General features: G+C 34.6%; 1 protein-coding gene across 1 annotated transcript; it reads right to left on the reverse strand.

The window, feature by feature from the left end:
• Positions 1–6,967: 6,967 nt before the first annotated feature.
• Positions 6,968–14,864, reverse strand: zgc:153935 (the record flags this gene model as incomplete). Its single annotated transcript, NM_001430958.1, is given in 9 exon segments — positions 6,968–7,590; positions 8,136–8,413; positions 8,543–8,584; positions 9,529–9,703; positions 9,804–9,971; positions 10,081–10,233; positions 10,424–10,552; positions 10,677–10,805; positions 14,509–14,864. Coding segments are annotated over 8 exon segments (1,245 nt in total). The 3' UTR covers positions 6,968–7,590; positions 8,136–8,162.
• Between the last annotated feature and the right edge of the window lie 879 nt (positions 14,865–15,743).

Genomic DNA, 15,743 nt, shown 5'->3' on the forward strand with positions numbered 1-15,743 from the left:
TCATAACTTGATCCTTCAGACTGATGCAAGATCTCTAGATCCACGCTACAACAGACTGTGCTATGGGCCCATAGCTGGTCAGTTCCACCCAGAGTGTTTCACCAGAGATAGGAACCAATCAGACATGTAGATCAATCAGCCACATGTTTTATTTTATTTCATAGTACTGCAAAAGCAGTTTAAAAATATTTTTGAATTTTTTCGGCAACTTAGGGTATGCCCTGTATCCCGCCCACCGCAACCTTACAGGACACACTCTAATCCTATCTCCTGGTATTGATCTGGGGCTAACAGACAGCCGGTCCCATATATTCCATATTGCCAAGGTGCACAATAATATTGTCCTCATCAGGCATTGATAGTCACCCAGTCAAGAATGTAGTGCCCCAACCTTTTTGCACTGCCTTACATGGGCAGTCATTTCCTTATTGTTCAGCATGTAGACTGTCCCATGGACTAACAACTTTGCCAATACTGGTCCATGAACTCTTTGTCCTTTGTCAATCATCCTGCCTACATGTAGTGCCATGACTTTTTCACTTTGAAGTGACATTCAAAACTCGATCCTTCAGACTGATGCAAGATCTCTGGATCCACGCTACAACAGAATGTGCAATGGGCCCGTAGCTGGTCAGTTCCACCCAGAGTGTTTCACCAGAGATAGGAACCAATCAGACATGAAGGCCAATCAGCCACATGTTTTATTTTATTTCATAGTACTGCAAAAGCAGTTTAAAAATATTTTTGCAATTTTTTCAGCAACTTAGGGTGTGTCCTGTATCCCACCCACCTCAACCTTACAGGACACACTCTAATCCTATCTCCTGGTATTGACCTGGGGTGAACAGACAGCCGGTCCCATATATTCCTTATTGCCAAGAAGCACAATAATAGTGTCCTCATCAGGCATTGATAGTTACCCAGTCAAGAATGTAGTGCCCCAACATTTTTGCCCTGTATTACATGGGCAGTCATTTCCTTATTGTTCAGCATGCAGACTGTCCTATGGACTAACAACTTTGCCAGTACCGGTCCATGAACTCTTTGTCCTTTGTCAATCATCCTGCCTACATGTAGTGCCATGACTTTTTCACTTTGAAGTGACATTCAAAACTTGATCCTTCAGACTGATGCAAGATCTCTGGATCCACGCTACAACAGACTGTGCAATGGGCCCGTAGCTGGTCAGTTCCACCCAGAGTGTTTCACCAGAGATAGGAACCAATCAGACATGTAGATCAATCAGCCACATGTTTTATTTTATTTCATAGTACTGCTAAAGCAGTTTAAAAATATTTTTGCATTTTTTTCGGCAACTTAGGGTATGCCCTGTATCCCGCCCACCGCAACCTTACAGGACACACTCTAATCCTATCTCCTGGTATTGATCTGGGGTGAACAGACAGCCGGTCCCATATATTCCATATTGCCAGTGTGCACAATAATATTGTCCTCATCAGGCATTGATAGTCACCCAGTCAAGAATGTAGTGCCCCACTACTATCAGCTAGAAACAGAAAACTTAAGACTCAACACACACAGGGACGATTTCCGTTTGTGTTTATTGTCAGCATTTTACGAGACGTTTTTTCTGGATTTAAAGCCAAGCGATTTTCACTGGCGTCAAGCAGAAGAGTATGCAAAATCCCTTCTTGACATTAGATGGCTCTACACAACTTTAAGCTTCTGACACACTGCTTAAAACACAGAGGAAGAGGAAGAGAGGAAGTTCACACATTTGTTGTTAAAGTTACTGGTGACTCAAACAAGCATGGATGGTTCAAGCTGCAGCTCTAGCGATGAAAAAATGATTATTGTTCACAGGGCAATAAGCAGCTCCACGTTCAAATCGCCTCGCTCGCTCTGACAGTTTTGCGCTAAAGGGCCTCCAAGTGCTGTTTGCTGTAACTTTAGCAGTTCCGTGCACGTGAACAAAAGAGCCAATCTGATTAGAGAAGAAGGTTTTGACGCGGTGTATCAAAACAAAAAAGGCGATGAGGCGTTTCTTTAAAAATTATGCTTTTGTGCCTGGTGTTTTGCGCGCTGATGTGCACGATCACATTGGCGCCCTTTATTTAGTTACAAGGGCTTAAACGGTGATGGAAAAAGCAAGCAAAAAGCTCATTCAGAATTTTGCATCAACAACATGAAAGCATGGATCCACCTATATTTTTAATGCCACACTTTAAACCCATTAGTACCAAATAAGCATTGTGTCAATGCCACAGCCCACCTGAGTATTGTTGCTGACCATGTCCATCTCTTTATGACCACAGTGTACCCAACTTCTGAAGGATACTTCCAGCAGAATAATGCACCATGTCAGAAAGCTCAAATCATCTCAAAATGGTTTCTTAAACATGACAATGAGTTCACTGTACTCAGATGGTCTACACAGTCACCAGAGGCTAATCCAGTGGAGCACCTTTGGGATGTTGTAGAATGGGAGATTTGCATTATGGATGCACAGCCAACAAATCTGCAGCAACTGCATGATGCTATTATGTAAATATGGACCAGAATCTCTGAGGAATTTTTCAGTACCTTGTTAAATATATGCCTCGAAGGATTAAGACAATTCTGAAGGCTAAAGGGCATCCAACCCAGAACTAAAGAGGTATACTTAATAAAGTGGTTGGCGAGTGTATATTTCAGCAGTTAAGTAGGTTATTGTTTATTTCTGAAACAGAGTTGCTACTCTTGAGAGAGTAGAGGTGACAATTTTATAGCAAAAGGAGTTTTTTTTCGTAATTTTTTGACAACTTAAGAGAGTGCTCTGTGTCCTACCCACCACCACCTTACCTGGGGTGAACCAACAGCCAGTCTAGGAGCTATGAAACAAAGTGCCATAAAGTTAAAGTGCCAATTTTATCAAATGTTTATGTTGATTTTACCTGTTTATTAAAAATGTATTTAATACTTTTTTCCAACATAATAATTTGGGTGTACTAATTAAAATATTTTAAATTATTTAATTAAATTAGTTTTGGCTTTGTTACTGACAAATGTAATATATATGCACAAATATAATATTGTAAAGCATCTTATAGAAATCTGCGAGGAGTGTACTCGTTTATGCTGAGCACTGTATATATTCAGTTGAAAGCAAAATTATTAGGCCTCTTGTGATTTCTTTTAAAATTTTTCAAATATTTCTCTAATGACGTTTAAAGGTGCAGTAGGTGATTTTCCACAATGCTAACAGCTAAGCATAAATCTCCGAATCAAAGTCCCTCCCCTGCCAACTAGAGCCAAGCCTCCTGAAACACGAGCACAGCAAAAGAACCCTCTCTCATGTGTTAAAAAAACTAGTGCTTGTCCAGCGGCATGCAAGCCAAACTGAAATGCTATTTCAGAATGAAAATTTAGAGTTGCATGGTAAACAATATAGGGAGAGACTAGGCGGAATAGTCGTATTGTGTTTTGTTGTTAAACTAACTATAATCTTTATCGATTCTGTAAAAGATCCCTCATGAAACTGAAAATAGTCTTATCAATCTTTCTTCGGAAGATTTTAGTGGCTGAACAGCACTTCGGTGAAGATATGTGTGTGTGTGTGTGTGTGTGTGTGTGTGTGTGTGTGTGTGTGTGTGTGTGTGTGTGTAAATATATCATTTATTTAAAAACTTACTTGTTGGTGACTTCTCTGTCTTCTGCCATAGTCTGCCATACTCTTCTTTATGAAGTCGATGAAGTCACATTGCAGAAGTTGTGTCATGATGTTATAGAGAAGTTATAATGGAGGTTTGCTACTTAAACACTTATTTCAATTGTCCTTTGGTTAACTTTTCATACAGACACACCTCCTGTTTCTAATGTCATTCTGTCAATACATTTCTTTTCTATCATTAGATACAAACATACTTTAATATCTTCTCACATGAACAAAAGTCAGGTCAGTGCCTGGAAATAAAGAAAAGCTGCAACCTGTAGCTTTCTGTTTAGATTTTTCCACTCATCACTGCAATTTCAGAAATGATTTCTTTCATTTTAAAGTCCAACATGTGTCAAGGTAACCAACTTATTTTAAGTCCATTTTAGGGCTAATTATAACTAGATTATTAGCAAGACACTGGTGCTATGCTTGATGAATTGTTTATAGTAGATTATTTTATGGAGAATTATGAGTAAGACCAGGGAAACTGGGGAGGAATTGGAAGAAAAGTTTTCTCTTAAATTATTTTTCTTTTTAAAATATGTACTCAAATGTATCATCATATCACTGAATATGGGAGAATCTCAGTTTTAAGCTTTTGTATGAGACGTAGTCTGAACAATATATATATATATATATATATATATATATATATATATATATATATATATATATATATATATATATATATATATATATATCATACAACATGTATATAAAACATCAAACATTAATTTAAACTGGAATTTTTTAATGATTCAATAACTAGCTTAGACGTTCATTACTGGATTAATCACTTTTGCAATATTATTCAGCGACAGCGACACACATTTATAGTTTTATCGCCACCTTTTGGCCAACAATATAATTCCATAAAAGTAAAAAGCATCAAACACATTCAAACGGTTATATATATATATATAATTACCATAAACATCAGCGTTCAAACTAAACTTTAAACAATTATGGTAGTACTTATGTTTGACTGTTTTTTGACCCAGAAGTTATGATATTACTTCAACTCGCAATCACAGGCTATAATTAAGATCGCGTGGGTGTTTGAAGTGATCGCAATTTTCATTTAATCGAAAAAACCTTAGAGATGAACCCCCTTGTTTTTTTTTTTTTAATAAATCTTAGATGAGTTGAAATTAACATTACATGGCCTGCATTAACCTTTAACTCATATAGTCCGTGTTTTGGCATGTGCAGTTACTTGTTGTTAATTCCTTCTGCATATATGATAGTTTCTTTTTCCTGAAATCCATGATATGCAGCAGAAATCGGCTTTTGAAGCTGTAAAGTCGATCTTTCACTCTGAATCACAGTCGATGATCTGGTTTCTCATCTGTTGATGCACTAGCCAGTATTCCAAATGGAACTCTGAGGTTCCATGTCATCAAGGCTGAAAATCTGATTAAGTGTGAATAACATACCAAACTTTTCACTGGTAGTGTGTATTGGTCAGGTTTTTTTTTTTTAAGTATTCTGTTCAAATAAAATTATTACTCCAGTCATTATTGTTTTTATTATTATTACCATTAATAATAATTATAATAACAAGTAATTATTATTAAAATGATTTCAGAAGGAACATGTGACTCTGAAGACTGATAATTCATCTTTTAAATCACTGAAAAAAATTATTACATTATTAACTACTTTTGAACAGTTATTTTATAGTGCGATAACATTTTGCAATGTGTACTGTATTTTTGATTTTTGATTTTTGAATAAATGCAGCCTTGCAGAATAGGCCTATTTTAACACATCACACACACACACACACACACACACACACACACACACACACATATATATATATATATAAATATATATATATATATATATATATATATATATATACACACACACACACAAGTTGAAGAAAAAATGCCCACCATTTCAAGATAGCAGACCTTTAATCAACATTGGATAAATGTTAAAAGATCAATTAAACTATTTTTGAAACAATCTTAGCGTTTAACACCCTGAGATAATGTTATTTCAACTGCGATATTTATATCGAAATGGTCACAAAACCAGCATTAACTCAATAAAATTGTATCAATATTTACACTGAAACTAACATTTAATAAATGTTAAAAGATTAGCAACTCTATCATTGAAACGTTAAAATTTATCAGATTTTTTTGCCAGTTTTGCACCCTGAAAATGTTATTATTATAGATAACTTATATATAAAAATGATCGCAAAATCTGCATTTGTTCAACTAAAATTAAATAAGTATGGTTTACATTGAAAGAAAAAAACACTGAAACCGCATCAATTCAATCCTGCCTTAAGAACAGTGTGATTTTATTCCAATTGGTGTTTCCATTGCCTCATTTTAATTAGAGACTTGTTAGCTGATTGTGCTAAGTAAAAAAAAAAAAAACTAAAGAAACCAAGTTTTTTTTTGTACAGTGTCAATTATTTTACTGTCATTTTACTGTCATTCCCACTATGATGATGTTTTTGCCAAATGATCGAAACAGCTTTTTGCTGTTTGAAAGGTTTATTCTATTTTAGCAATAAAAAAATATGTAAAAGTTACTTTAGAATCTTCTCTGAACATTCTAAAACAAAGTATACATTTTACAATGAAAAATGTATTACAATATTTAAACCTGAATTACAATATTGAAAACAAAAACATGAGAAAGTTTTATACGTCTCTACATCTGTTGTGGAACATTAAAGAAGACCACTTCCAGGGTTCATACATATTTTTACTACTAAAATTCCATGACTTTTCTTTAAATAAAATTTTATTTAAGTCAATTTACTGCAAGTCAAAATTCCATGACTTTTCCAGGTTTTCCATGAACCCTGCACTTTACAACATAAAAACAATATTTATGTTCATGAGTATCTATATGGAGCTTAAAATATGCCAAATCAATCTGATTTTGAATTGTGTTAATTTTAATAATTATTAATTTAATTATGTAATTAGTTTTTCTTTCCTTAGGCTTAGTCTCTTATTTATCATGGGTAGCCACAGCGGAATGAACCGCCAACTATTACAGCATATGTTTTACGCAACACTGAGAAACACTCATACACTCTGGCATTCACACAGACTCATACACTACGGCCAACTTAGTCAATCCATTTCACATATAGCACGTCTTTGGACTGTGGGGGAAACCAGAGCACCCGCAGGAAACCCTTGCAAACACGGGGAGAACATGCAATCTCCACACAGAAATGCCAACTGGTCCAGCCGGGACTTAAACCAGTGACCTTATACACATACATATCATTCATTATCAAGATCAAATGAAATAAAACTGAATAAAAACGGCTCATGTATGAACAAAATAAACTGATATTTATTTAAAACTGAGAACCAGTATATATAAAAACATGAAAAAGTACAAACTATTCTACAATCTTATACAAGATGATTGCCACTTTATGCACTCGAGATGTTAGGTTATATTGACATCCAATTATTAAACTCAATAAAAATCTACCCTGTGCTTATACTGTAAGATGTAATCCTGCCACATTAACATCAAAGATCTGATCAACTTCATTCCTGTTACCTCTGCTTTCTTTGTAGCTAATGTATTTCAACATATACTGTATGTACATGTTTAATGGTTGAAAAAAGTATATATAAACTGCTGATTTGCAATACATGTTGCACATAGCGTGTGCTTATATGACATTTTATATCTGTGAAATCCAAACATGAACTTGTGTATCATATGTGATTTGCTTGTGTTGCCATATATTAAATCTTTATATGAGATTTCTTTCATGCAGGCAAAATTTGCACTTTCCATAACTGTAATGAATGCATCCCTGTAACAAAACAATAGACAAACAAGTGCGTTCCGTTGCTGTGCACAGGTTTTTGCTTCAAGTGTCTTTGGCGATTAAGAGCTTGTTCAATTATATGCAAGGCTGACTGGTGATGTGTCTGTAACAGAAGCAAAAAATAAATAAATGAAACACTTCTGTAGCCATGTTTCCATCCAAATATTTGTATGCACATTTTGGAAAATCGTATTAAAAATGCTAAAAGGAAATTCCTCAATAATTGATTTAATAGAATTAAAAATTGGCTTGATGGAACGGCATTAACAGACAAACAAATGAACCAAATACATTGTAAAACATCAGCTATGTTGTTTTGTTTATTGCAAAATCCTTTAGCCAAAGTCTGTCATCAAAGTGGTTTGGTATTACCTCCCAGATTTATCTTGACCATCTACGCCACTAAAAGCCAGTTATAATTGAGTTATGTCCTTGCCATCAGGGCAAAAGTATTTAATTATTAAAAAAAATGTATATATATTTTGTTCTTTGACTTATTGGAAGGCAATGATGGTATATTCTGAAATAATATTCCAGCTTTGTGCATACATTTAATGGGCACCTTTAGATGGAAACAGCTTCTGTCTGCTTTATTTGATGGCAAAAGTACATATACACAGGTGATCAGTCAGTCAATGTTTTCCATACCTCCCCACAGGACATGATTATGGGCTCCTATAAGCCCTTGAGCCGTTCCTCCATAGGATGTTTTTCATGCTTTAACAAAGCATTAAACAGGTCTTTAGCAATACTTTCACAATTCACGTACAGAAGCAGTTCCCTCATCATCGCTTGTTTTGTTTGCTTTGCTCTCACTTTTGCAACTGATTCACTGTGTAACTCAGAGAGATCATCCAGAATTTGATCAATGTTCTTCACAGTGTTAATCAACCAACTTCTGTTGTCTTTGATAAACTTGGAATAATCTGTGAATCCAAACAAACAAAGACAAAACAATATAAACATTTGTTCAAAATATATTTCATATTTTACAAAGTCTGTTGACAGGGTCATTTACTCATTCTACATCCAATAACACGTATTAAAACACTCACTTGTTATTTGACTGCTTGATTGTCCAGCTGTATTTGTGGTCTCTGTAGAAATAAAACAAGTTTATAAACAGATGATCAAAAAGATTATTAAAAGTCATTCAAGATTATATAGTGCATATTATACTACTCGCAGTTAAAATAAAAAAAATTTGAGACACAAGTGTTAATACTAATATAAAACCATATATGTGTAAATATATACACAATACCTATAATGATTACAGCTTATCCTAGATTAGGTATCTTTAAAGCATCTGTTTAAACCAGGGGTGCTTAGCCCTGTTCCTTCAGTAGCAACCCATGTCAAACTCACCTGCCTGTAATAATCAAGTGCTGCTCAGGTCCTAACTAATTGATCCCTATGTGTTTGATCAGGGTTGGACAGAATACGTGTGATTCTGCTTGTAAAAGTTTTGTTTGTTATTAGATATTAAATTTAAATGTAACATTTAAAATGTCCAAAAATATCTAAATACACAACATACAAATTTCAAGATTTTTTTTTACCACATATGCTTGCATTTATGCTTTTGGACTGATGAATTTAAAATCCATAAAGTGCAGTTTGGAAACCTGCATTTAATATAAGTTTAAAGTATAACATTCTCATCCAAATAGAATTAACAAAGCTAAAGGAATAGTTTAAAAAAAAAAAAAAGTTCTGTCATGATTTACTCACCCTTCACTTGTTAAATTTGTTTGACTTTCTTTATTCTGTTGAATTTGTATCAAAGTTTGTATTACAAATATTTAGTATTTGTATACATTTGTATATAGGTTTTCAGCTTTCTTTTAAATAAAGAAAGAAGTGTTCAACAGAAGAAATATGCTCATAAAAGTTTGGAACCACTTAATGGAGAATAGTGAGTAAATAACATTTTTAAAGTGAACCTTTCCTTTAGGTGTCCAAAAACATTATTCTATTATTAATGACAAATGTTCTGTGTAATACATAATTTGTAAATCAAAGTATCGGAACTTCTTACCTTTCACCTTTTCTAATTGGTCCACTCTGTTTGTCAAGTTGTTGATCTGTTTCTCATGCTGATTTAACTTTGTTTGCATCCCTTTAAGTTTGTAAACTTCAGGGCCTAGATTCTCCAGAAGATCTTTGTTTTGGTGCAAAAACTCCATGAGAGTAGTCATGTCCGGGGAATTTTCCTTAACAAAGTCATGGTTTAGAACAAACATGGTGGCAATTCATAAATAACTAACTTAGAGTTAAGTGTTCATATTTTATTTTTATTTCTGATGTACTTACATTTTTATCAAGGTTCCCTTCAAAGTGTGTGATCAAGTATTCAATCCTGTCTTTCAAGGCTTGTTGCTCACGGTTCAGAACTTCCTGGAAGTCTACCATGGTCTTGAGATCTTTATGTTGACCATCTACTTCTGTTTGATTGAAATTCTTGTCCAAAATGTTGTTAAACTACTCAGAAAATGTAAAACAAAAAATATCAGTCAAGTGCTGAAATCAAGTATAAATAATAAAAGGATGTGATAAAAAACAGGCTTATCATTATCTGGATTTCATTCACCTGTTCTATCTTCTCTCTCAAGACTGAGAGTGCTGATACCTTGGAATTAAGCATATCGGCAAACTGGAAAATTGTTTCAAGGTGTCTGTTCATATCCTCATTGTTCATTTTAAGGTCAGGGGAGTGCATCACAACATTCCGTACATTTATAACCTGATTTATTCAAAATATACAGTTGTAATAATCTTATATAGTACAAAGTGACATTTGATGTTTGAATATCTGTAACAATACAGTTTAGCCAGTTTCTAGCACATAATAATATTGGAGAAGAACAGATAAAAAGGTTTATAATGATTTAACATCAAAAAGAAAAATCGTAAGGGTAGAAAACAGTATTTACCTTTTTCACATTTTCCCCTTTAGTCAAAAATGGCTTGAAATGCTTACAGGCACTCAGAAAGTTAAGAATGGCAGAAATATCAAACTGGGCAAACTCACAATGCTGTTTGTGTCCACGTGGCATGTATGCCTGTCGATAAAAGTATGAAAAACACGCAGTCAAAAATATAATGGACATAGATTTGTTTACTGACAGCAAATATACAACAAGTTAACGCAACAGGTGATTGTTTTTAACGATAAAATGTACTTACCTTTGCAACTTCCCATTTTTTTGTGGCCCATAGATGTGGCCGGCAATTGTCCCAGTGTACATTTCTACCACCCTCGTTGTGATTGGCCACAATTTCATTCTTCCAATATTCACACAATTGGCAGAGAGACTGGTGGAAGCAGCAGTACACAGTCAGAAACGTACAGATACTCCAATAATCTTTGACTCTACATTTAAAAAAAAAATCTAAAAAGCAGGTTAAGACACAACTGGGAGTTCTGTATTTATAAGAGGTTAAATGTAAGAATTAAATGTTTATATTTGATGAAGGTGATACATTGTATTATATATATATAATGTATTTGATACATTAAATTATGTGAAGGCAATGTGTATAATTTGACATTGTTGTGTAATTAATCTTTATGTATGGTATAATGTTTAAATTTAAGAGCTGTGTGTGTTCCCTACTGCTGATGATACACTGGACAACTTTTTGGAAAATGTAGCAGTTTTGCATGATGTTGCTTGGCTACATTAAGATTTAAAAAATGGGAAAGAATATTGTATCTGTAATCCAGTGCCCTAATCAGTTACCCCGTGTCTCACCTGGTTGCCCACTTATGGCATAATTTCCCAAACTTGTCCAGCAACGTTCCTCAAAAATTTGCCATGTGTATCATCAGCATTAGGGCAGGGCTGTCAAACTCGGTTCCTGGAGGGCTGCAGCCCTGCAGAGTTTATCAGCAGCCCTACTGTAACATTACCTGTGGATTTCAAACAACCCTAAATGACTTAATTAGTTTGTTCAAATGTGTTTTATTAGTAAGTAAAAGTAAAAAAGTAGTAAAAGTAACCTGTGAAGAGCTGCACTCCAGGAAAGGAGTTTCACACCAGTGGTTTAGGCTTAGGGCATGTCTAATGAAGATCTAACTAAATAAACAAATGTTAACAAAATATAATAAACTAATGTTGATTTTTTTGTAATATCCAGATAGTTTTGTTATTTTTTCATCTGCCTAAAGCAGAGATGCCCAAACTAGGGCCCGCGGGCCAAAGTTGGCCCATGTTAGCCTTTGATTTGGCCCACCATCCCATTTAAGTGGAGAGGGAGGATAAGGAGCTTGGCTGGGGTTAATATTTCTGACAATGATGGTCATTTAGAATTTAATTTCATCTTTTGCTTATCTTGTCATTTGTTTTGTTTTGAAAATGAATCTGACTTGTAAATACTGTCACTCGAAGGATAGAGGCATATGCACAAGACATGTGCGAGCAAACCAAATCAAAGGCACGTGCAGCTTAGTGTATTCAGCATTGAAATTCATTGTGTGGTTAATGGGATTATTTATGTTTTTACGGTAATAATCTCAATATAAAACATTAAAAATATATATACTGCATTAGTTGAAGTTATTTAAAGTAATGTTTTGTAGTTAGTTTTAAAGATTAGGAAATAAATTTTTAGTTAGTCATGGAAAAGTTATTGTAATACAGTTTGGTATATTTACCTTTGGCCTAAGGCCCACAATCAAGTTTGGTTTTTGGCCTTTTATAAGAAAAAGTTTGGGCACCCCTGGTCTAGACAGACAGATAACCACAAAGAAGTGATAGACGGATAAAGATACACACGAGTAGAAAAATATGCGAATAGATGAACAGACAAATTTTACTAATGATAAATAAAATGTATACAAAAATGACACCTTTAAAGCTCAGTAATCTGTAAATAATTGTAGTCATTAAGTTTTAGGAAAATTTGGTCTTAGCCAATTTTTTGAAATTTTTTTTTTTTTTTGGCTTAATGTTGTTACTTCCGGTGTTACGGTTTAACTGATGATTGTGTTAACTGGTGTCAAAGAGCTTAGAATCACTGGTGAATCATTAAGGTAAAGTTGGTTTTATATTCATTCAGTGACAACTTGTGACACACCCCTATATAGAGAGGTAAAGTTGGTCTTATTTTCACACATTCTGACTTTCCCCTTAATTATATCATTTCACAAAAGTATTACTTGCAAACTCTAAATAGCGAAATTATATTAGCAGCCAATGACTGTCAAAGTACAACATTGTTCACAGTAAGTAGGTTAAAACCAACTTTACCTCTACACCCTATATTGTATACCATGGTGAGGGTATTTTGAATAGTCGGTATAAAATATTCTGCAAGTGTGACTTGAAAACAACATTAACACTGTTTATTTTGCTGTGAACAATGTTGTACTCTGATAATCGTTGGCTGCTAATATAATTGCTAAAATAATTTCTATATTTAGTTTCCAAATAATACTTTTATGAAATTATATTATTAAGGAGAAAGTCCGAACGTATGAATTTAAAACCAACTTTACCTTTGTTGATGATTCTATGCTCTTTGCTGGTATCCATAGATATATACACTAGATGTTGCCTGGCCTATTGTTGTCTATTGGACGGAATGCATCAATAGCGCCGCCATCTTGCTACAGGGTAGCGCTCCTTTGAAATGAATGCGGGACCAATGTACAGTGGAGGACTGTGGCCATCCAAAGCCAGAGATATACACATATACACATATATCTATGTTTGGGAGTTTTCCTGGATGTTAGTATGTAAATTTTTTTTTCTAATTACGAAAATTATAATTTTACATCACTTTTCTGCATTGATGGATCAGTGACCGCACTGGCATTCCTGACAAAAAGCTTGTGTTTGTGTGTACAGAAATTTTCTATTCACCCTCCCTTAAATTTAAAGTTAAATTTGATCTAATCATGTCCTGAAACATACCTCCTCTTCTCCCTGCTGAAAAATCCAGCTTAAACCAGCTTAGGCTGGTTGGCTGGTTTCAGCTGGTTGACCAGGCTGGTTTTAGAGGGGTTTTGGCCATTTCCAGGCTGGTTTTCAGCCATTTCCAGCCTGGTCTTAGCTGGTCAGGCTGGAAAATGACCAGCCAAATCCAGCTAAAACCAACTTGACCAGCCTGGCCTCATATTTCTTTTGCATTGTTTGCTGATTTTATTCAACAAAACTAGCATAAGCCGAGTGTTTAGTGCGAGTTGAGCTGCTTTGCCTTATGGTGAGTGCAGTAAGTGACTGTTATCATCAATAACGTTACCTGATTAGCACAAAAGTTTAGAACATACAAAAACAGAAAAAAACTTAATATTACCTATAAAATGTTCTGCCTTTGTGCTTTGATTTCTTTGTTTGCTTGTTTCTACACCCATAGACAGTGCTAAAGTCCCGCATCTTCACGCAGTAACACTGTCTTGACTAATGCGGTTGAATGACATTTGTCCTGGGAGCGCTGTACCAATGTGGCGGCGCTATTGACGCATGCTTAGGGTCCCTATGCGATATCTTGTGTATATATCTATGGCTGGTGTCCCTTTCCAGATGTAACGTTAAGCTATTCATGCTTGCAGATTGGCAGATTCGTTACTTTTTCCACAGCAACAAAACAAGCCCATACCAAATAAATATTTTTATTACTTGATGTCAGTGTCATTGTAAACAATGTTTTTATTTTAATATTTGTGTAACACAGCAGTATATAACCCAAATTAATCTAAAAAATAATTATTATGTGTATGTCATCAACGGGATTCGAACTCAAGTAGTTAAAGCACACGCATTAAGCGACATGTGAGCTGTTGGGGACTCAACTAACTGAGCTATTAAGGACTTATTATTTTTGTCAGCTGTGGACTTGTGTTAACAATTTTTTACAAACTTTCACACTTATATTTTCTCAGAATAGTTTTGAATGACAAAACAATGTTTTATCACTCCTGCCAGCCAGTTGAAGATTGAACCCCGATTCCAGTATTTACTTAAGCTTAGATTTCCAGGTACAATTTACAATTTCTATGTACGATTTACGTTACCTTATTATTTTTGCAGGTTTGCTCACAACGTTGTCCACTGAGCTGCTGTTTGTTTAGCAGAGCCTTGTGATAAGTTTCAGTTTCCTTTTCAATAAAGTCCTGCATGCTGTTTCGCAGTATGTGAAGACTCTCTGCTATTTTTAGCCAGTTTTTGTAATTTTCATCACTAAAGCGTCTGTAAGGTTGTGAGTTGCTCATTTTGGCTAATTAAAATATCAATAATGCAAACTGCAAAACTTCCTCTTCTTCTTTGTGTTCTTCTTCTTCTTCTTATGGGGTTAATGGTGGTTGGCAGACCAACTTATATGGTGCATTTCCGCCACCTACTGGATAGGAGTGTGGAGCGCATAATGTAGGAAAAAGCATGAGAACAAAAGATATGATACGAATGGAGGGATGAGATTACCAAAGGGAAGAGAGAACAGGAAGAAGAGTAGGAGGAGAGGAGAAAAAAAAAAGAAAAAAAATACAAGTTAAATACCATATCAAATTTTAATTCCTTATTTTGCTAAGCTATTCTTAAATTCTATTAATCAATTTTGTTTCCTTTAAGTAATTAATTAATTGCATTATTATTTTAACTTGATTTGAACCGTTTCCTAATAGGGTCTGAAATGACAAATTTTTAATCCCATAAATGCTTAATCCTTGAACTAATTGATATCACTGATTTTCATATGCCACACATTCTGTAATTACATGTTCTAATGTTTCTATTTTCCCCCATTTATCACAACATCCTGTCTCCTGCTTCCCTATTCTAAACTTATACTGGTTTAGCAAACAATGACCAACACACAACCTAGTTATCACCACATAATTCTTTCTATTACCAAACTTATTTCTAGTACCACCCACACATCCTTGAATATTATGCATATGTCTGCCTTTTTCTCCATTATCCCACTCCATTTGCCACATTCTACCTGTTTCTTTTGCAATTATGTTTTTTTTTTTATCTCTGCCTTACTTATTTTTATTTCTATTTGATTATGTTTTAATGCTTACTTTGCAAGTTGGTCTGCCTCTTCATTACCTACTACTCCCATATGACCAGGAATCCACAAGAAGCTTACAAAAAGTCCCCTGTCTGACCCTGTCTGATTCTAAATAAATTTAGCATTATCTCATTCATTATGTCCTGTCTTGCCTTAGATGTTCCAGTAATTAAGTCGTTTGGTACTGACAGAGAATCCGAGCATATTACTGATCTTAATGGTTTCACTTCTTCTATC

The sequence above is a fragment of the Danio rerio genome, chromosome 25 (assembly GCF_052040795.2).
Source record: "Danio rerio strain M-AB ecotype USA chromosome 25, GRCz13ab, whole genome shotgun sequence".
Classification (NCBI taxonomy): Eukaryota; Metazoa; Chordata; class Actinopteri; order Cypriniformes; family Danionidae; genus Danio; species Danio rerio.